General features: G+C 38.4%; 1 protein-coding gene across 1 annotated transcript in view; it reads right to left on the bottom strand.

Moving 5' to 3' along the window:
* The window catches only part of gcc2 (GRIP and coiled-coil domain containing 2), a 26,388-nt gene extending 6,566 nt beyond the window's left edge, over positions 1-19,822 (bottom strand). The window contains exons 1-20 of the mRNA XM_007557155.2: positions 19,618-19,822; positions 19,281-19,343; positions 18,366-18,450; positions 18,212-18,291; positions 18,032-18,136; positions 17,461-17,953; positions 13,932-15,703; positions 13,115-13,178; positions 12,923-13,023; positions 12,216-12,314; positions 11,220-11,339; positions 9,737-9,901; positions 8,886-8,990; positions 7,355-7,517; positions 6,456-6,556; positions 6,204-6,281; positions 4,819-4,956; positions 4,062-4,183; positions 3,398-3,574; positions 1,485-1,693 (exon numbers count right to left, since the gene is read on the bottom strand). Of these exons, the coding sequence (XP_007557217.1) occupies positions 1,485-1,693; positions 3,398-3,574; positions 4,062-4,183; positions 4,819-4,956; positions 6,204-6,281; positions 6,456-6,556; positions 7,355-7,517; positions 8,886-8,990; positions 9,737-9,901; positions 11,220-11,339; positions 12,216-12,314; positions 12,923-13,023; positions 13,115-13,178; positions 13,932-15,703; positions 17,461-17,953; positions 18,032-18,136; positions 18,212-18,291; positions 18,366-18,450; positions 19,281-19,343; positions 19,618-19,623 (4,246 nt within the window). The 5' untranslated portion in view covers positions 19,624-19,822. The remainder of the gene's footprint in view (positions 1-1,484; positions 1,694-3,397; positions 3,575-4,061; positions 4,184-4,818; positions 4,957-6,203; positions 6,282-6,455; positions 6,557-7,354; positions 7,518-8,885; positions 8,991-9,736; positions 9,902-11,219; positions 11,340-12,215; positions 12,315-12,922; positions 13,024-13,114; positions 13,179-13,931; positions 15,704-17,460; positions 17,954-18,031; positions 18,137-18,211; positions 18,292-18,365; positions 18,451-19,280; positions 19,344-19,617) is intronic.
* Between the last annotated feature and the right edge of the window lie 3,059 nt (positions 19,823-22,881).

The raw sequence follows: 22,881 nt of genomic DNA, 5'->3' as shown, positions 1-22,881 counted from the left end.
TATAGATATATATATATAGATATATATAGATATATATATGAGGGAACAAGAACTCAAGTTTGAAGCAAAATATTATCCAATCAGCAGCCTTCACCTGGTTCATAGACAGAATAAATAAAGGAGAGATATGGATAGATTTTAATGTGTGGTACATGCGACTTACAGTTTGATTACAGTAAATATTCAATCTGCTTGATTGTACCAGTAAAACAAACACAAGCTGACTCAATCCATGCAATTAAATTCAGAAATACGTGGTGAGATAAGCCAAACGCGCCCTAAAAAACGGGGGTCTTTTATGTATGAGACACTAATGAGGAGCCTCTCCAGATGCCACAGGGGCCTGTTTGCCACACTGCGAGGCGGGAACAGAGCCGCGGCGCCTCGCCAACACCTGGCCAAGTTGAAGTGACAGAGAAGCAGCACACATCCACACGCTCGCCTTTCCAAGTCGTTGGTGTGTGTATTTGGTGTTTCACTGCAGAGGGCAGCTGTGTGGGATGTGATGAATGAGCTCTGCTGATAAACACGCCGATATCTTCACCCCTGTGAGCTCTCTGTGTCCCATCACTCCTCTCATGAAGCGGAGGAGGAAACAAGACAGAAAACTTCTACTCTATACACCACTTGCTGCTTCAAAGGATCTCCTTAGGCGATCCTAAAGCAGCAAATGTTTTGTCTCATTTAACGTCAGCCGGTGAAAGACAAAACTGGGTTTCCACAGTTCTCCTTCAGTAAAATTCAAACATTTTTCAAAGTTTTCAAACTTTTCCAGCACCACACTTTTTAGATAAAGAAAATAAAAAAAGAACAATTTTAATTCACTGTTATATGATATTATGTATGACTTATTAATGTCTTGTGTGTAAAGCTAAAATATAACAAATGTTTTTAAATGTCTCACACACCTGACTGGTTCGAGAGATAAAAACTAATTTAACAAAAAAATCCCTGAATTTCAATAACGTTGTTTAAGGTATAAAATATAAGATGATCAATAAGTCAGTAGGCCATTAGGAATAATAAATATTCATTACATTGAAATAGTCCAAAGAAATTGTGTGAAGATAAATTATCTTCCTGCGCAAATTAAAGGCAAAGAATTCAAAGAAAGTAAAATAAAAGAAATATTTTAAAAATGTTCTAGAAGTAAAATTTTATTAATTCTCACTAACTAAAAGAAGATAAGTTTTTAGGTGTATGTAAATGTCTGGTTTCAACTGTAAATTATGTTTTCTAAATTTCAACTTTTAATCAAATGTTAGATTGAACTTTGTAACAAAACTATTCAGTTTTAATATCAAACCTTTTCCAAACCTTGAAAACACACAATTCAAATTCAAGCATTTTCAAGAATTTCAAGCACCTGTCTGAATCTTTAATTATTTTTCTTAGTTTTACAGTGTATGTAAATATCTGATTTCATGTGTAAGATACCCACTTGTTACATTTCGCCTGTTTAAGGTGCTTTTGGCTGAGCTTACTGTTCTGTCTCTGCAGGTTAAAGAGCTGCTCCTCGACGCGGCTCAGCTGACCCTGCAGCGTCTCTACGGTGGCCCTGTGGTCGTCCTGCAGCTTCCTCAGCTGCTCCCTGTAGGTCTGCCGCTGGGCCTCCACCTGGGACGACAGGTCGGCCTGAGCCTGGGTCACCTCTGACCTTAACGACACGTTCTCTGTCTGCAACGTCAAAACCCTGCAGGACGGGTCAGAGGGAAACAGGAAGTTAGGAATCTGGAAAGTTCCTCAAGTTTGATTAGGCATTTGTACTTTGCCTTTCCAAGCATTGAATGGATTTTATTGGGATTCTATGTGACAGAGCAACATAAAGTAGCTTAACTCTTAACCCACAGCATGATGCTGCCACCATTATGTTTCACTGTGGGAATGTTGTGCTGAGGGTGATTTGAAGTATTGGTGTTTCTCTATAAATCCTATTTAATGTTTGTTTCATTTGGCAAAAGTATCTTCATCCAGATGTTTGCGGTTTCCTCTCTACAACAGGGGTGTCCAAAGTGTGGCCCGAGGGCCATTTGTGGCCCTTGGACTGATTTTGTGAGGCCAAATGATGCAAAATTGGTTGATAGATGCAGATGGACACTTTTAATTTGTAATAAGGGTAAAATTATTACAGATATAATTTTCTTACAATAGAAAATGTAAAGTACAACACAAAATGTTTGTGTTTTTATAACCAAGTTTTAAACAAAAGGTAAAGCCATGTTATTCAGAGACTTTTACTGAAAAGGCGACTAATGCACCCAAATCAGCTTTGTTTTAGTTTATTAAACTTGACTAAATATATAAAGAGTTTTTCTTTAAAAAGTTCTTAATACTGAAAATAAATGTGTTCAATCGAGCCCAAAAGAATCTGAAAACTAGATGCTTTTCTTTAAATACAGCAAAAGTGAAAAAAACTACAGCGACGTATTAGGGCCTCTGTAGACAGAGAAGAGGAAAAAAATGAGGAATAAATTTCCATCACAAAAACTCTGAAATTTTGAAAGCAATCTCTCAACCTTTCTGCAGCAAAACTCAGAAATGTTGAGCTTTCGAAACTCCAAAAGTCCCAGGTTTTTGCCATTTTTCGCCCAGAAAATTTCTGAGATTAATCTCAACATTTCTGATTTTTTTTCTAGCAAATTTTTAACTTTTCAAACTCAGAAATTTTCCCAGTTTTTTCCAGAACTTTTGCCAAAAATCTACAACTTTTTTTTGCTTTTAATTTACAATGGCCATTGAAAGAATCCTTTTCAAGTTTTGGATCTACAATAAGTATCCATTAAAAAAAAGAAAAAAGAAATGGGACTACTTTATTGGCTTTATTTCGGGTTTTTGGCCCACCACTACTTTCGACTCAGCAATTTTGGCCGATGTACAAAAAGTTTGGACACCCCTGTTTTCCATATGGCTTGAGGAAAACAGGATTTATTACATCACTGAGGACTACTGGTTGTCTTTGACAGATTCTTCCACCTGAGCTGTGAATCTCTGCAGCTCCTCAAGAGTTACCGTAGGCCTCTTGGCAGCTTTTTTGATTATTCCTGTCTGTTCAGGTAGATCGGAAAGTCTCTGTAGTTTTGCCGTTGAGCCACGTTATTTACATTTCAGGACGATGAAGGGTGAATTTAATTGTTTAATACTGAAATTATATACTAACATGGTGGATTCTAAAGGTTTTTGGTTGTGAATGTGCACACCGCACGTTTCAGATCGTGATTTTAAAACTACCGTAACATAAAACCCCTAAAGAATACATTGAATATTTTGCTTGCAATGTGAAACGGCATGCATACTTTTGTACAGACAAACAACAGAGAGGGGAAAAATTAGACAATATGTCAACCTGATGAGCACACAAACCTCAGCAGATGTAGAATGAAAAACCAAAACATTTCACCTCTCTCGCAGCTCAGCCTCTTTGGCGATGTTTTCCTGCAGGATTTTGTTGTGCCTCTCCAGCAGAGTGTCGTGCTCAGCCTGGAGCTGCTGCAGCTCGGAGACGCTGCTCTGGATGCTCTGCTGGCTCTCAGACAGGCGGCTCCGCAGCTGTTCAACCTGAGAGGACAACTGCTCCCTGCAGACCACCAGGACACACATATAATAAATCTAGTGAACATTTAACACTGGAACTGGAAGACATTTTAGATACCCCAAAAAAACAACAGAGACAACAGAGACAACAAGTAAAATGCATTCTGAAGGCTATGTAAAAAAATTTGTTGAGACCAGAGCATCAAACTGAAAAGTTTGTCATCCAGTTTTTAGTAGAAAAACGATAAATCATGCAACTGGAAATTATTGAGCGTGTTTTAACTTATCATGCAATTAATTGATTTATTGCGACAAACAGATTAATCTCAAACTATTCCCACAATGTACATCTATTATGAATACAAACAGCCTCAAATTTAGGATGAAAGCTTGTGCCTCACCGTTTGACCTGCCGTTTCATTTTAAAACCACTGAGCAGAAGTTTATCCTTCTTAACCTTCCTGTTAAATGTTACAGGCATTTAACAGGAAGCAGTTTTCTGATTGCATCTTCCCTCATTTTGCTCTCACCTCTCTAGTTTCCCAGAGTCTCCTTCAGGCTGGGCGCTGGTTTTACTCTTCTGCTGCTTGAGCACGTTGTGAACTCGAACCTTGTAGCTCTCAAACTCGCTTGTTGTTGCCATAAGCTCAGCCTGAAACCAACAAACAGATTCAGTAAAGATATGCACACAAAAAAAAGTGTTTCATTTTTACAAAGGATGATGGTTACCCAATTGAATCTGTTAAAAGATGAAGCTGGAGCTGCAGTTTTAAATGCTGAATATATTTTTAGGAATATACTGAGCGATATGTTTTATTATTTATTATTATTACTTAATTTTTAATTTTTGTTATGTGCAATGCTGGGACAAACCAATCCACCCAGACCTTTGGGGATCAACACAGTAAAATATGCTGCCACCAACTGGAATTGATTGCTATCTGGAAAATTATGGATTTACTCATCAGAACTCCATGTAAAAATTAGCTTTCAAACTATTTCCATTGCTAATTGTGGGTCTTACAAACAGGCTGCTATCAGCTGAGCATTTAAACATGATGAATGTCTGACTGAAACACGCCTGACATTGTAGATAGAGGTAATTAAAAATAATTGAGAGATAAATTATGAAAAGAGTCATTACTTTTAGCCTCATTTATCAATCGTTTCTCGTGAGCAGGAGCTCAGTTCATTTGTTAAAACTGTTATGCTCTTGCTGAAGAAAGCATTACTTCTTGAATTAAACCTGTGAACAGAGCTAAAAGTGAGGTAGTTAAGGATGAGAACCTTTGCAGTGTCTCTGTCCTGCTGCAGGCTGTGGATGCGCTGCTGCAGGGAGCTGCTGGTCTTCTGCTGCTGCTCCAAAGCGGACTTCAGCTGCTCCTGCAGGCGGTGCCGCTCGGCTGTCAGCTCACACATCTCAATCTGAAGTCAACAACACACACGTTTTAGAGTACAAGTGCTGGAACAAAATCTTGATTTGCTTTTTACATTTGAATCAAGATGAAAACCAGAAAGTAGGACTGGACAATAAGACTGAAAAACATATCACAATATAAGCATTTTATATCAGTCGATATCAATGATTATTGATTAGTTTTTTGCTTTTTTAGAGCACATCCCCCCCAGTTTTAAAGTCCCTACATCTGATCTGCATCCCCAGAAACAGAACCTTTAAATCAAGACAAAAAAACCCACCGGTTTAGAGTTGAACCATAACAAATGAAAAACTGAACAACATATTTGGTATGTCTGATTTTGGTGATGGCACTCATCAAAATATAATTAATTATTGACTGTATGGTGTTTTCATTATAACTTTGAAATTTTGTGCTTTTATTATGTAAAGCACTTTGAACTGCCTTGCTGTTGAAATGTGCTTCACAAATAAACTTGGCTTAACTTAAATAATGTGAAATGCTGCCAAACATTTCACGTTTTATCCAGTTTCCTCTCCACGCCATTGTCGTTTCTTTTTAAGCAAATAATTACTGCAGAATTTACCCAGCAGGCTGTTGCTAGGTAACCAAAAAGTGAGTGAGTTGCTAGGTAACCAAAAAGTGAGGGAGTTAGTTGCTTCCACCAACACTGGATAGCCACAGTGCAAAAACATAACATTTTTACCAAGTATTTTTTATCCAGTTTCTAGTGCAAATATCTGAATACACTTGAAATAAGATAAACTTCTCAGCAAGACAAAAGAGCTTGTTTTAAGTCAATAATTCCTTAATATTGATAAAAACTACTTATTCCATTGGCAGATCATTTCACTTGTAACGAGACGTTTTCCCCATGTAATAAGTGAAATAATCTGAAAAGGTATTAAGTATTGTTTAAAAAATATTCAGGAATTATTGACTTAAAACAAGCTTATATTTCTTGCTGAAAAGCTACTTTGTCTTATTTCAAGTGCATTAGAAACTAGACTAAAATACTTGGCAAGATTTTGTGTTTTTGCAGTGCAGCCGTGAGATGTTGAGTGGTCAAAGCTTTTCCTTTGCCTACATCCCCCAGAATGCTGTGCGGTTCTGAATCAGAGTACAGTGAATATTCTATACATTGAATATTCTATCAGACATATTATCCATTGATATTAATCACGTGTTTATCTCAATATATGTTGTTATTGATTTATTGTCCAGCGCTACCAGAAAGGGTTTTTTTTGTGTTACCTTGGAGCTTTCTAGCTGCTGCTGGTTAGCTTCCAGCTCTCCTTTCAGAGACGCCTGCTGCATCATGAGGGAGCTTTCCTGCATGCATGAACACACGCAGATGACACATTAGTAACTCTTCCCAACATCTTCCAAGGCCTTCTCCAGCCATGCTTACACATGGCCGCATCGCTCTATTTACATTCATCAGACGTCCGTGCTGCACAGTAACAGGAAATCTTTGGGGATTCGCCAACAGAAACACACACAGACCTGTTTCATGGCATCTGCCAAATCTTTCTTGGTTTTCACCAGCAGCTGTTTCATCTTCATGGTTTTCTCCTCCTCCTGGTCCAGCTGAGACTTCAAAGCCTCTGGAGACACGCAGAGACATGAGACGAGAGCAGACATTAACAGCAAGTCAAAACAGAAAGCGTGCTAAGCTATAAAATTAAAAAATATTTCAAATCTAAACACACTACAGTTGCATGTAAGCTGAATATTACTACTGAGTATGTTTACTATTTATAAAGACATTTCTGTGCCCAAATTAGAATAGCATCAAAAAGTTTATTTACTTCAGAAATCCAATTCGAAAAGTGAAACTCAAGTAGATTCATTATGCAAATAATAATTAATTTTAGGCGTTTACTTTAGGGTAATCAGATTTTATGTGGGCACTACATGTTTTCTGTTCATTTTTTTAACAAACGCCTATTTTGTAATTTCTATAAAGCTAACAAACCTATATTAATGGAGTTGTATGCATATTTTTGGATTTATATGAACATAAAATAAAATACAGAAAATAAAGTCGTAGCAAATTCTTTGGGGGGAAAACGTGGAATTACTGGCAAGGGGACATATTAAACTTACCATGCATCAGTTCATACCCACTGATGTATAGGATTACCTACTAATATACTGTAATTTGCATTAGTAGAATAATTTTTCTTTAGCGGATAGGGCACCTAAACTAACTCCAGCCCAGGGTCCCACATCCTTTTAAATCAGGCCCTGCTTACAGTTAATAAAAACTCCAAAAAATCAGAATAATGCGCAAAGCTATTATAAAAAAAATATGTGTGTAGTAGCCACAGCCTTAACCTTTTAAGGCCAAAAAATAAAATACAAAATACATTAACAATTACAAATAAGCACGTGAATCATACCGATTTCCTGCTTGTGGGTCTCCTGCGTCTGGTTCAGTGTGTTAATCTGGAATTTCAGTTCCTCCACACACTCCTCTTTCTCTGTTAGTTTTCCATTGAGTTCTTTCACCAGACGTTCGTAGTCGGCCATCTCCATGTCCAGCAGGGAGCTCTGCTGTGCCTCCTAGTGGTAGAGTAAACACACTACATCATGACTGTGAAGAGAGTCAACACTTTTATCTGGGAAAATTATGTGGATAAAAATTAAGGTTATTTGACAAATATTTATCTTGAGGCCTATGGGCTATACAAAACACGTTCGTTAGACAAAATAATTCCTAGATTATAAGATTTTAGTTTAGTCAGTTCTGTCTGTTTTGAGCTCTTATTAGAATGAGTCGTTTTAGAGCCTCTTGTCACTTTAAATCCGAATAAACTGCTGCTGGCCAAGCTCCCCAACTCAAGGTTTACACTTGCACATAAAAACGGCTGCTAACAAATGCGCAATTATACAACAATACCTCTTAGAAAAGCAGAAGTGGAGCATCCTGCACAACCAACAAAACATGAGTCTTTTCCAGCAGTCATTGTACATCACATAAAGTGGTAAAACCAAACATGATTGAATTTTGTTTGGGTTGTTAGGTGATGCGCTGGGCTTGGCTGGGGTTGCTAGGCACAACGGCCATCATATTTGAGAGGTTTTTGAATTGGTTCCTTTTCCAGACACTAAAAAACATTAACTTGTTCCTAAAACACAGCTGGGGGTCATTTTTAAGTGCTTTGGCTGTTTTTGGGACCAAAATGGAAGAATAAAATGTAAATTTGGATAATAGGTCCCCTTTAAGTCTATGTTTCCAAATAGGAAATAAATGTTACAGATGACATTAGGATAACTGGAATAATCAAAATATTATGCTTTTATAAAGAAAGTAAGGACAACAGTTGGCTTAACCCTAATCCTAAGAATCTTTTTCCGTCTGAAGCCTAGTCTATTACCGTTAACAGATTTTTACAAAAACATGTGTTTTGGTGTGTTTACAGACCAAAAAGAGGAAGTTTTCTGATTTTGATTAATTGGGGGGGGGGGAATCCCCAGTCAAGGGAAAATTGGCAGATCACTAAAATGATTATTTTATATCTTCAACAAATGTAATGTTCAGCAATTAGACTAACATGCATTCACTTTTTGAACAAACAAAATTATTCCTGACATTTTGATATTATAAGGATCCTTTAAAATAAATGTATCTACTCTTTAGAACGCAACATCCCTTTCTCTTTAAAAAAAAATCTGTATCACCATTAGAAATCCAGTTTCTTTGACTGAATTAACAAAGTGGACAAAAGACAAAGTCAGACCTCCAGGCAGCTCTCAAGTGTACTATGTAGGCCTCCACTAATGGAAAAGTAACAGCAGCTCGTTGTGCTGTGGGCTAAAGCTGCTCCGGTTCTCTGTGACGTGCCGCCGTGGCTTCAGGCCGGCCATCACCGGCTCGAGTTGACCCGAAGAGACACAGTGGGTCTGGGAAACGCTGGTGTGTTTGGGTACCTTGCGTAGCAGCTCCAGCTCCTGGGCGGTCTGCTGGGACTGCTGCTGCTGCCTGTGGAGCTGCGCTGTCAGCTCCTCCACCTCCTTCGTGGCGGATGACAGGTCCTGGAGGGGCAAGCAATTACTTTGAGCCTGTCAGTGAACTATAACACTGCTCTATCAGATTTAATGATATTAAGTAATTGATTTACAAGATTACTTTGCAGACATTTCCAATACTTCCAAAAAAGATTTTCTGGTCAAATTAAAGGGGCAGTATTATGTAAAATCAACTTTTTGAGCTTTACATCATGTTATAATGTTATTTCCTCCTCAAAAGCAAAACTGGGAGTGTTACTTTGATTCTTTCATGCATGTTTGACAAATCCTTTAATCTCCATGGCAACAATTCAGCTGTGCAAAACACTCGGATGAAACTAGCTCCGCCTTCAAGGCATAGTTCCTCCTACGAGCTGCAATTTCCAAGCTTCCGCCACACAGAGCAGCCATTCCCTACGACTCCACTGCTCTGCTCCTTCAGACTAGCCAGACGTAATTAGCAAGCACCTGGTGGAGCTGCTGAGCTCATTAAACGACCTACTTCTCAGTGCTGCACTGGTAAAACGTTACTAAAGGGTTAATAGAGGAGAGATGTTGTGATGACTTCCTGAAGGCGGAGTTTCAGAAAGAGCAGGAGCTTTTAAAGAGACAGAGGCCCAATCCACACTATGAAGTCAAATTTATTTTAAGTCATATTTGACTTAACATCACTAAAAACAACATAGTGACTTGACTGCACTGTAAAATGACACTATGTGAATGGATGATTCATAATCAAGCCCCTTTAATCTTCTGTGTGTGTTCATGTCCACCTTAAGCTTCTGGTCCTTCATGGCTCTCTCGGCCAGCAGGTCTCTGTCCAGGCTGGCCAGCTGTTTCTGCAGCTCCTGGTTTCTGGCCTCCAGCTGCTTCACCGCGCTCCTCATGGTCTCCAAACCGGCCTGCAGATCCTCCTTCTCACTGCTCAGCGTCTCCTTCTGCACAAAGGGCCACACTCTGTACTGAAAGAAGCTCAATAGTCGGCCATCAGAGTTGGTAAACAATGTATTATCATTTACAGCTTTTTAAGTTTTGTTGTTTTTACATAATAAATATACTAATGTGTATATTAGTATATTTACTGTATTTTCTATTGATTTAGAAAATACAGATCCTGCAAGAAACAGAACCTTAACAGGGTGGACAGATGGATAAAAGAAAGATGGGGAGACGGATAGAAGACGACTAATGGATGGACGGACGGATGGATGGATGGAAGAAATGTTGGATGGATGGATGGATGGATGGATGGATGGATGGATGGATGGATGGATGGATGGATGGACGGACGGACAGACATACGGACGGATGGATGGATAAAAGGATTGATGGATGCATGAATGTAGATTATGTGACAATATGTATTTCCATCTCTTTTTTATACTTTTTTTAGTTTTATTTACATAAAACCACCATAACTGGAAGTCATTTTATTTCACAAATTCAGATTTAAATCATGAACATATTCCTGATTGGACAGCCTGGAAATACAATAAAGTCTTAAATTTGACCTTTTCCAGGTCTGGATAAGAACAGAAAAGGAAGAAACCGTGACAGTTTTGATTTTCGTTTCCTTAAGCAATATCTAAGATGACTTAATTTAGTTTTTTTTTTTTTTGAGCGGCCAGAATAAACTTTCTCTTATAACAGAAACAGACTAAAAAGAGGAGCTGAACTTCATTCACTGTTGAGATGTGCTTGTAGTCAAAAGAATCAACCCTGCTCAAACACACGTGGCGTTTCTGAAGAAGCACCCGGGCGAATCTGACATGAGCGGCTCTGTGGAGTTTCCTCCAGACACAACGCGGCGGCTGCAGCCGTCTCCAGGCAGCTGTCAGCCAAACACCGAACCAATGATGGGTAAACTCAGACGTCGGGAACAACGCAGGGATCCCTAACTAGCTTCAGCGTGCGCGATCCCACTGAGAACCTCCAGCTCATCTGAGAATAAACCGAGCCTCAGGAAACGCAGCAGATGGAGGCTATACCTCGCTCCATTTACCTGCCAGACAGTTACGAGCTTAGAGGGGGAAGGAAAGGAGTTATATATTCAAAAAACAATTTCTCCCTCGCGCAGCCAGTCACATCTGATGGTCTATTTGTGGGATGTATCTGGGAGACGTGTAGCTGGCTAAAATGACTCTGTAAATCATGTGGAGTTATGCTCGCTGGACAAAGTCTCACTGCTAAGATTTACAGGAGGCTGGGAGCATTTTGTTTGTTGTGTGTGTGTGATTGAGTGTGTATCCCAGTTACCTGTGTGACAGCACTGCTGAGTCGCTTGGTCAGCTCGGCAATCTGTCTCTCGGTCGCCTCCACCTTCTCCCTCTCCTTATCCAGTTGCTCTGTTTGCCTGTCGTAATCTATCTGCAGGTTCTAAACACACACACACACACACACACACACACACACACACACACACACCCTCAATATTCATCACTGGAGGTCGGTTGAACAACTCAGTGAAGGAAAACACACATATCAGCTGCATTTACATTTGGCTATGGGACAAAACTCTCATTAGACACAACAGAGTGCTTCCCTCTGTAATAGAGACACAGCTGCAGGGCGTTTATGGAGGCCACTGGGAGCAAAATTATGCTATGCCAATTAGCTAAAAACTGTTAGGAAAAAAAAGGAGATGATTAATCAAACCTGCAGGTTTTATTTTAAGCGTATTCGCACTGTGATCAAATGGAAGAAGGTTTGTAAAGTGTGGCGTGAGTTTGCAAAACAAAGTGTTCTTTCACTGGAATTATGGTTTTTCCACATCCAAAGATTTAAAATTTACTCCACTACTTTCTACTAAACACCTCAAACTCAGTGAGACGGGTTGGAGAGTGTAATGAACATACAATAATTTTCATATCTTTTTCTCAATTATTGAATTACTCGTCAACTAATTTTGTAAAGGACTAATCGTTAACTAGAGTATGCAGACAAAAAAAAGCCATTTGCTGAAAGAACAATACACTTAACGGTACAAAAAGATGCAAAGGCAGAATCCCAAAAACCACTGGTGTTTGTGGTTGTAACATGACAAGATGTGAAAACCTTCAAATGTTATGAATAACTTTGGAAACTTTTCTTTAGTTCATTACATTATCAAGTAAAACACTATTTACTAAAGAGGGATTATCAAACAGTTTCCCCTTCCTTCCACTAGAGATACATTAATTTAAGTTTCTTTAATGTACTAATTTATCCGAATCCATGTAAACTATGACTGTAATAAAATCCAGTGCATCCTACCTTGTATCCTTCTGCTCCATGAATGATATCTTTCATTGAAGTGTTGATCTTTTCCCGCTCTGCTTTCAGTGACGCAACTTCCTCCTTCAGAGTTACAACCTGAAGAGAAGTCCAATAAATTATACTTTTAGCAATGAACAATTATTTATATAACAACTACAGAAAATGTCAGAATGATTTAATTCATCTACAGTTTAAAGTTTTGTTGTTGTTTTTTTTATCCAGGGCCACATGCAGGAGGAGCTGGGCCCTGGGCTCCAGACAGTTTGGTGCCCGACTCCCACAAAGTCCTTTTTCTCATAAAAAATTAAATCAACAGTAACAACAGATTCAGGAACTGGGGACCAAAACGAAATATTCAACTAAAAAATATTCTACTAACTCAACAATAATCAAGACATAATATTTTAATAATAATTAAACAAATAGAATAGTGACATTTTTTAAATTACTGGAAAAGAATGTCAATTATTGTACATCCAAAACTGAAAACAAAAAGATTTTGCTTGTTTGCCTTATTAAAATTAAAGCACCCCATTTGAAAAATTAACAAAAAACAACAAAAAATGTTTTCTAATGCCAAAAACATGAAAGCGGAGTCTCATAAAGAGCAGGAGCTTCTTAAAGAGACAAAGACCCAATCAAAGCGTTAAGTTACAATTATTTTGGAGCCGCTAGACTCAGATGTGATAAAAGTATTCGATTACCTCCTTCTTGCTGTTGTCCAGTTCCTTCTTGGCTTTCACTGCTACTGCCTTGATTTTGTTCATCTTCTCGTCTTTTTCTTTGATTTTATCCTCTAGGAGAGCTGAGGGAAGGAGAAGAAGAAAACGGTTTACTTATTCTTTTTGAAGACTGCTGATTTAGTGAAATAAAACTGATGAGATCCATGATCACACCTAATTTCTTGGTTGTCTCATTGGCTTCACTTTCCTCAGAGGAAGCAGATTGGACATTAGATTCCTGTGAACAAAAAAATAAAGATACAAATATTAGAGGGTAAAAATAGCAACAATTTATATTTCCTTTAAGCACAACTTTGGGAGATCCTAAACAAGAAACTTTGTGAGGCCATGGCCTCACAAACAGCATGAAATGCTACAAAATATGTGACTTTTAGATGGTTTTTCCTCATTTTACTCACTATAACATAAATGCTGCCTGATATCTTTGGATTTTAGTTGGTCATGAGTTCTGCGGTGCAAAATGTTATTATTAGGTAATATATTATGACATGAATATCAGATTAATAAAGTAATAACAGATGATCTGATACAATTATTTTGATTATGAGTAATATTTTACTTCATCTTCACAGTTCTTGTGTTTTTATTGCAGAATTTCTTCCACAGCAGAGCGGCTGGACGTTTCCTTCTGCCTTTTAAACTGATTTTAGGAGTGTTAATGTTACTGATATTGTACTGGGTTTCTGTTGTAAATAATTGTTTAAATGTATTGTTATCAAGACACTTCAGTGAGTTTCATCCTGGTTAAATAAAAGGCTAAAGATAAAGAAGTTATCTTAACTTATATTTCCTAATAATGACTGAAAAACAGATTACGTTTGATTTAAAAAATTTTATTAGATTTATTTTTTTTAGTTTAGTTTGTTTTTTCCTCCAACTTTAAGCATCCTTTGTCGGTTCCCCAGAGGGCCGCGCCCCTCATTTTGAGAAACCCTGTCCTAAACGTGATGTGACCAGACGTCTGACCCACCTGCAGAGCCGATATTTCGTTCCTCAGCTGTGAAACCAGAGCGTCCTTCTCTCCGAGCTTCATTTCCCACTCGTCCCTCTCTTCTTGAGCCAGGGAAGCTTGGCTCAGGAGTTTCTGGTTCTCGTCGCTAAGCTTCTCATTAACCGACTTCATGTCTTGGAGATCCCTCTGCAGCCCCTCTACATCCCTCACTACGTCCTCCAGGTTTGACCTCAACATGTTTCGCTCCTTTTCCAGGTCTGTGATGTGAGCCTGGAAGTTTGTCTCCATCTCTTCCTCTCTTTTCTCGGCCTCCATCTCTTCAAGTCTTCTCTTTAAGAGGTTTCTCTCGTTTTCGAGCTCTTCGACTCGCGTCTGGAGATCTTCCAGCTCCTCTGTTGACTTTGTGAGGACTTCAGATTGATTTTCCTCCAGCAGCCTCATGGAAGCACCAGATTTCTCCACCTCCTCTGTTAGGGACTTCACCTTCTCCTCTAGTTGTTGCTTTTCAGATTCCCTCTGCGCCATGTGAGCCTCCAGGTCAGCCATCTTGGATGCCATTAGCTTCCCGTCTTCCTGAAGCTTGGACAGCTCCAACAAAGCCTGCTCCTGTTTCTGATGGAGATCATCCCTCTCCGTGGAAAGCTCTTTGACTCTCAGCTCCAAACCGGAAACCGTCTCCTCATAAATCCGCGTCTTCTCCTTCAGATTTTCTTCCATCTTTTCCTTTTCCTCCTTCAGATGCTTCACCTCGCTGTCTGTTTGCATCCTCAAGCTTTCCACCTGCTTGTTGTTGTCATCTCTGAGTAAAAGTATTTCCCTCTCTTTCTCTTCCAACAACGACTCGATTTCTTTCGTTTTGGCGTCATTCAAACTTTGCACTTCATCTTCTTTCAGCGTCAGCAGGTGCTGCGCTTTGTCCCGCTCTTCAGTCAAAATGGCGGCCATTTCTTTCAGATCTTGAATCGTGTTCTCCTTCATCTTCAGCTGTGAGAAGATCTCCTCGTTCTGCATAGTCAGCTCCTTCACAGCCTGTTTTAAAGAGGTTTCTTCTTCTTCTGCGGAAGCGGAAGGTTTCTGGCTTTCAGCTGCATAATTTTGCTGAAGGTCTTGGATATTCTTCATCAGAGAGTTTTTCTCCTCTGTGATTTCAGTCATCCTCACCCGCAGCTCGTCTCTCTGTTGGCTGAGCTGTTCGATCTTTTCCTGAAGGTCTCGCACCGTTTCTGCGCCCTTTTCCTTCATGGTGTTGTACTGCTGGACAAAATCTTTGGTCTTCTCCCCCAGCTCTGTCTCCACACTTTGAAGTATGTCTCTCATCTGCTGGCACTCGGCCATGGCGTCGTTGCGTTCTCTGGTTAAGGCCTCACATCGGGCTGTCAGCTCCTCGTTCAGATTCAGGTCGCTGCTCGGCATCTCGGCAGGAGTTTTAACTTCTTGCTGCTCAGGCTGAAGCTTCAGCTCGTGTTCAGTGGTCGGACTGTCTTTATTCATCTGCAGCTCGTTTATTTTGAACTCGAGCTCTTCTTTTTCCACCTGGAAATCCTCCTTGACCCGCTCTAGCTCTGCTTCAAGCTCCGCCTTCACGTTGCTGAGCAGCGTGAGCTCGTCCTGCAGCATGGTGTTCTGGGACTGAACGTCGTCCAGCGCCGTCCTCAGTCTGCCGAGCTCGCCCTCCTCGCCGCCGCTCTGCGGTTCAGCTTGCTTGCACCCGGACAGCTCCAGCATTTTGGCGATCCCGGCGCCACGGCTGGGGTCTTCGTCTTCCTCCTGAACGTCCTGCAGGTAGCTGTCTGTAAAAAACAGAACAACGTCGCCTCAACATGCTGCTAAAGTTATAAATAAGTCGTTATAACACAGTGAATCGTACCTAGACCCGTCACAGTAACAGTTTGCTGGATGATAAATTGTCACAGAAATTATATTATGGTTATTTTGACACCATTTTCAACTAATGACAATTGCATCATAATGCAAATTTGACCTCTGATAGATGAATAGACACTAATTTTATACAAAACGCTCCAAACTGGAACAGAAAGACATTTTAGAACACAACAACCAAAAACAATAACAAATAAAACAGAATAAAATAATAAAAAAATAAATCTACAATAATAAATAAAATGGATCATGATGTCTATTTAAACAAAACTGCCCTTTAAAAAAATATTAATCATAATAACATTGTGCGGTTAATTAATTCATTGCTTATTGTGACAGGATTGATCGAAACACAAACTTCAACGTATTTTTGGGAAGATTTTAAATACAAAATTATGCAAAATTATAGTGGAAAAATTACAGCTATATGAGGATTTATGTTTTTTTATGACCTGTTGAGTGTTTTTGTGGTAGAATTTGTCAGCGTGTTGCTTGTTCGATTTTCACCAGAGTGTTTTATATATTTTAGTTCAGTTCAGTTTCATGAACATGTTTGCTGACACCAGCTTCTGTCAATAACGTTTTTCTTGCCTGACCTGTTAATTCAGTTGGCCACGTTTTGTATGTTTACAGTTCTGACATCGTTTTTAAACCTACAACTAATTTACATTTCTCCATTACCTGTTTACTCTGTTCATTGGTCTGCAAGATCTTTTATATAATCACCAATATTCTCTAATAAATCTCTTAGATCTTGATAAAATAGGTGTATTTATAATGACATTACATTTCATACAACTTGATTCTTTTTTTGACCAATTAAAAGTATTTGTTCCATTAAATTTTACTAAAAGTATCAGAGTAAGGGGGTGAATACACCTTTCAGACAATTAGCTGTAAAATATGTATGTGTTCGTACTGTTCTTAGTTTGCTTTTGTTTTAAATTGATTTTGTTTTCATATAACTTTATTCTTTTACTACATTCAATAAGGTCAAACTGCTACTACTAAATATTGAAAAAATGATGTATAAATGATCTTTCATGTCACAATTATGCATCACTTTGTGTTGATCTGTCAAATCACGGTAAAAACAAAATCTTACCAAGTATTTTTGTCTAGTTCTACTCCAAAATCCTTATTACTCTTGAAGTCAAATTGATTTACAAGCAACTTTTCAGCAAAATATAGGAGCTTATTTTAAGTAAATAATTATTTAATACTGTTGACAAAGTTTTAGTTCTAAGTGAAATAATCTGCCAGTAGAACAAGACATTTTACAATATTTTAAGTTAAAATGTCTTGTTCCACTGGAAGATCATTTTACTTGTTACTAACACTTTTTTAATTGATATTAAGGAATTATTTACTTAAAACAAACTTCTATATCGAGCTGGAAAGTTACTTATAACTGAGTTTTGTCTTATTTCAAGTGTACTAAAATATTTGCCCTAGAAACTGGACCAAAAATATTCGGTAACTTTTTTTTGTAGAGATGAAATCCACACAAAATACATTGAAATCTTTAACTGTAACGTAAAATAATATTTAATTCATTGCTTAACTGACATGTAAATTCAGTTTTCAAGGCTGTTCTTATGCACATTTCTCCTCAGATAAATCAAACCAAACCCAGAGAACAGTAACTTCCTTCCTCCTGTTGTACCTTTTGAAGCCAGCTGCTCAGTCAGCTCCTCGGTGAGCAACATGAGGCGATCCCTCTCGATCTCCCAGTCCTCCTCCAGAGCTTTCATCTCCTCCTCATGCTGGACGGTTTTCTGAACCAGCTCCTCCTTCAGGTTCTCCACCTCCTGCTGGGCCTTCGTCAGCTCCTTCTGGTACTTCTCCTCCAGCTGCGCTGCCTCCTCCGAACTTCTGTCTTGGATTGCCTTCATTTCAGCTCGAAGGGTTTCCAGTTGAGCTTCAAGGGAGCGTCTGACTTCCTCTACGCTCTCTTGAGCACTGGTGTATTCTGCTCTGCGCTCCTTCTCTCTTTCTCTGTCTCGTTCCTCTTGTTCCTGGAGTAATTTCTGGAAATGATTCACTTTTTCCAGGTGTTGGTTTCTGGATTCCTCAATGCTGGACTCCAATGTTTCAATCTTCCGTTGGTGGACCTCAATAACTCGCTCATGTTCACTTTGCAGCAATGCTAGATCCTCCTGAAAAGAAAAAAAAAACAATCTGACTTCTTTACAGACATAACATTGCACAAAATTGTTATGTTTGTGGTATTTTACCTTGGCTTGCTGTTTGGTTCTCTCTAGCTCTTTGCGTGAGAGTGCAAGACTTTGCTGAGTTTCAGCTTTCTCCAGTAGCAGAACATCCATCCTTTCAGTCAGCTCCTGAAACAGCAAACATAATAAAATTACAAAATGCAAACATATTTACTTTTACAACAGATCTGGAGATATACAAACCTGTATCAACAAGGCATCCTCTGGACTTTTGTCAGTACTTTTGGATTGTTGTTTAAGGGACTCAACTTCTTTTTCCAAATCTGGGAAAACAAATAAAGTAATGTCACAAATTCACAGCCAGAGAAGACTCACCAGTCGTGACTTTATTATCTACCTGTGCATTTGGCCTTCATCTTTTGCATGGCGGCAATCTGTTTTTTGGCATATTTGATGAGGTCATCTTTGGACAGCGTATCCAGCTGTGCAGACAGCGGGAAGAAAAGAAAGAGAAAAACTAATCTTATGAAACAATCAAACTTTAGGGCTGTTTTAACATAATCTTTCCACATGTAGGTTTTATGCACCAACATGTTAGCTTCTAAGGAAACCTCCCAACACTGTCGCTGCATATCATCAGCCATAGATCAGTTTTCACTTTTAAAACAAATGTGTAATTCAGCTTCTGATCCTCATTAGTTTTGGCAAAAACTCTTTCTAGGGTTACACTGGAAATCAGAAAAAGCACAAACTCTAAGTAGCTGCTTCAAACTAACACTCTACAGGGATGGGCTGCCCAAATCATCAACAAAATTAAATTATTAACACGGTGATCCACAATACAAGCACACTCCCTTTCATTTGGCCTAACAGTAAGATTTTCCAATTTTTCTTCTAGATTATCACGGCATTCTCTAAAAATTTAAACAAAAATGTATGACATGATATTATTGTCAAATCAATAATTTCAGAAACATTACTGCAGGAGTAATAATACAGCTCATGACAGGCATTTGTTATTTATATTTTAATAAAAAAAATATCAATTAAAAACCTTCATTTTGCAGTTTGCAAGTTCTTTTTGCTCAGATTATTAATATTCAAAATGTGCTGATTGCTGGAATCTGAAATATTTCCCAACAGCTAAATTGTAAATGAAAATAAAGCCAAAAAAAAAGTAATTCTGTCATCACATTTCCTCTAATGGTTTTATAAACAATCATGTCTTTAGATAAGACCAATGATTTTCACACTAAAGTATGTATGAGAAAGAAAGGTCCAGATTAATTAAAGACACAAAGTTGTGAGGTACCTTTGACTTGGGAGCACCAGGTTGGGATGGAGTCCCAGCCTCAGCTGCAGAACCACCGGGATCCTTTTTAGAGAAAAGTAAAAGAAGTACCATTATTAGATTAAAAACCGTTGGGTTCATCAGGAGAAAAAAAAACACGTTTATGTCAACCAAAGCCTGACAATAATGTTTACTTTTTGCATAAAACTTGTAAATATTTTTTCTTCCAAGTTAGCTTTTTATTTCAGAAAACTGTATCAACGAAAACGGCTCTGAGCTCTGGTGTCTGTAACTTCAAGATGCTCCACATCAACTTGTCAGGTTAGCTAAAGCTAACTGCTCGATACTGAATATTTACCTCCATTTCAGGCGGCTCTTTAGCTTCTCCTCTCTCCTGTGTCACAAAGGCGGATAGCAGGTGTCTGACAAGGGGAACTTCAATCAATATCTAAGATTACGATCGACTACGCAGCGACTTAGCACGGAAACATTTCATCTGTTTTGGTTCCAAGGTAGCAGGCTAAAGCTAAGACCCGCTTCCGCAATCGTCAACCGGCTGACGTCGGAATAATTTACGTCACGTGTTCAAACGGGGGCGATCAACAAAAACATTAAATATATGGAAAATCTCGCCGTAAGATGTTTTAATAATTTATTTATTGCATAAAATAAGTATTGGACACATAAGAAAAATGTAAATATTTAGAATAGGAACCTTTGGTACAATAATTACAGGTAAAGAAGATTTTATCTCACAAGGTTGAGGTGTACCGACAATGACCATCTCCTTTTATTGTAAGTGGAAAAACTTTAAAAATTGACTGTGTATTTAATACTTATTTAACCCATTGCATAGTATATATTTTTGTCGATGGACTGGCCCAATTACTCCACCAGTGCTTCATGATTCTGCAAGGATAAGCGTGTAAAGACAATGGGCTGTATGGATATATTGTATTTACATTCATTATAAAGCTGTAATAAAGCTACAGCAAAAAAAATAAATAAATAAATAAATAAAAAATAAAAAATCAACCTGGGATTCTGTAGAATGACTTTAAACATGCCAGTTATACTCACAAACCCTCCAATGTGACTGAATTAAAATAATTCTGCAAAGAAGAGTGGACCAACAATCCTCTACATAAAGCAATGTAAAACAGGAATTATCATTAATTTCTCATTTTGACAACAATTTTGTTACAAAGGGTGGCACAATCAGTGGTTTGGCGTTAGGATCAATCACTTTTTCACATAAGGCCAAACTGTTTGGGAAAGTTTCCTTCCCTTTAATAGATAAATTTTACTTTTCTGCTCCAAAATATGTTAAATCTACAATCATTCTTTTAATGGCTCTGTATGAAAGTTAAGGGCTGCATTGTGAAAAAATGAAAGTGTGAGGGATTTTGCAGGGCACTGTAATTTATTTCATTTGTGCCACTAAATTGAACATTTTGCTCTCGTTACAGTCTGAGCATCATGGGAAATCCAATTAGTTGTCACAGTCACAGACACAGAAGATAACAGGAGGAAAAAGGAGGTGAAATATGAGAAATGAGACATTGAGGAAAAAGCCGCAAAATACTTTTCTGGATTGTATTTTAGCCAAACTGATATCATATTTAAGAAAATGTGCCCAGGTATGTGTCCTGCAGCCATTGTTGTTGGGATGCTTGAGAGAGGGGAGGATATTTGCCCTCTCCCTGACATCAGGGCCGTCATAAACCCAGTGAAGCTTCTGTATTCTCATCCCATCGAGTTTCATCTGTTGAATATGGAGAGCGTCTGTTTTGACACAAGTGACGGAGGCGCCAACGGGGCAACTCAGCTTGATGCCTCTTATGCTGACAAGGCTGGCATGCTGTAAGCATAGGGCCAAAGGCTCAGCTGACTCCCTGTCTCATCTGGAAGAAACCCGCCTGGGTCAAACACACCCATCCATCAACAGCCCCTCCCTTGTTTTCTCGCAGGGCATCCAGCAGTATTTTGCTGCCATTTTTCTCCCCCCACTCATGGCCGTCAGTCAGGGACGGCTTTGTGGTAATATAACTGACACTGGATGGCGTTCGGGGAGTAATGAATGGCTTGGCTGGGTCCATCAGGAGGAGCAGCAGACACACTTTCATTCTCCTGCCTTTCTTTATTTCTATTTTTCTTGCTTCTTTAGTCTGTTTAGCTTCAACAACAACCACATTTCAAACCAACACAAAGAGCAAGGTGCATTCATCTTTCGCTCCTACTGCCTCTAACCTCATCTCTCTTGATTTAGTCCCTGAGGCACAAAATCTTGAGACTTTTCAAAACTATATATTTTTTTAGAAGAAAAATATGCATTTAGACATTTTCAGTAAGTTAGACATCTTATGGATATTACAAAAATAAACTGAAACTGATGTAGGTGGGTACACTTCTGCTAATCCACTACTAGCAGAGCTAATATTTAGCTTAGCGCTTTAGGATTTCTGTTCATTTTTGACTTAATTTCTGTTCTCTATTGAACTTTTAGTCAAAAATACTAGAGGTGCACCAATTTGTTGACCAGCCATTTTCCTTAATTTTGGGAGATTGGTGATTGGTCAATTTTTACATGTGAAGCCGATTTTATCCAATCAATCAATCAATCAATCAATCAATCAATCAATCTTATGACCTATCTTAACTAACTTGACAAGGATCTAAACACCAAACACTGTCCTCTTCTGCTCTGCAGTGACAGAGGTTTGACCGGCCCATCAGGTCATGTTTGAAGGTTTACAGTTAACAAAAGTCACGTGTTACCAATTCAGCAACTTTCTTGTTATACCAAGGAACATCTCAGACAAAATCGGAATTGGCAGGTTAGGCTTTTTAAAAGATCGGCCAAAAAACTGCAATCGTTGCACCGCTATAAAATTCATGTGTATACTAAAGACCATGCATAATTTTATGCAGTATATAACAAGAGAAAATCCACAATAAATCCACACTTGTGAGTCTTATTCATAGAATTGTGTCACAGTTTTTTCACCCTGAAAAAAGACTGACTCGAGTAGGAAAATTAAAACCAAAATTTAATATTTTCATCTATTCATGAAAATAGATGAACCTCTGACCACAACTGTAGCTATAAATGTAGAAATATTTTGCGGAGCTTAAGTATTTAGATCACTTCATCCTGCATTTCTCTATAAATGTTGCAGGACAAGAAACATTTTAAAATTAAAGAGAGTAATTAGATTTTTTTTTTTTAAAAATAACTAAGATATGATACTTTAAATGGTCTACTAACAAAAGTATTCTATTCACAGTTGTTCAATTTTCTGTAAATCATCAATGTTAATAAACATATGTACATGCACAGAGTAACAACTTAAACATTTTTTTTGTTGCCACATTTAGGACTCCTTTTCTTCTCTTTCTTTTTGTCTTTGCTTCTCTTCTTGTCCTACAAGCCAATCAGGGAAAGGTGACTTTGGTGGAAGCAGAGCGGAGTTGTTGTGTCTGGGACTCCTGTGGTGTGATAGAAGTTTCTCTGCAGGGAGCCAGCAGGAGACAAGAAAAACAGTTGGCAATTATTTGTTTCTGAAAATCCTTTAGTATTTTTGGCAAAGAAAATCTCATTCAAAATTAACTTATGATTGGT

The sequence above is a fragment of the Poecilia formosa genome, unplaced genomic scaffold (genome assembly GCF_000485575.1).
Source record: "Poecilia formosa unplaced genomic scaffold, Poecilia_formosa-5.1.2 Scaffold84, whole genome shotgun sequence".
Lineage (NCBI taxonomy): Eukaryota > Metazoa > Chordata > Actinopteri > Cyprinodontiformes > Poeciliidae > Poecilia > Poecilia formosa.
The sequence above is the reverse complement of the archived record's forward strand: the minus strand, read 5'-3'. Positions and strand labels throughout refer to the sequence as shown.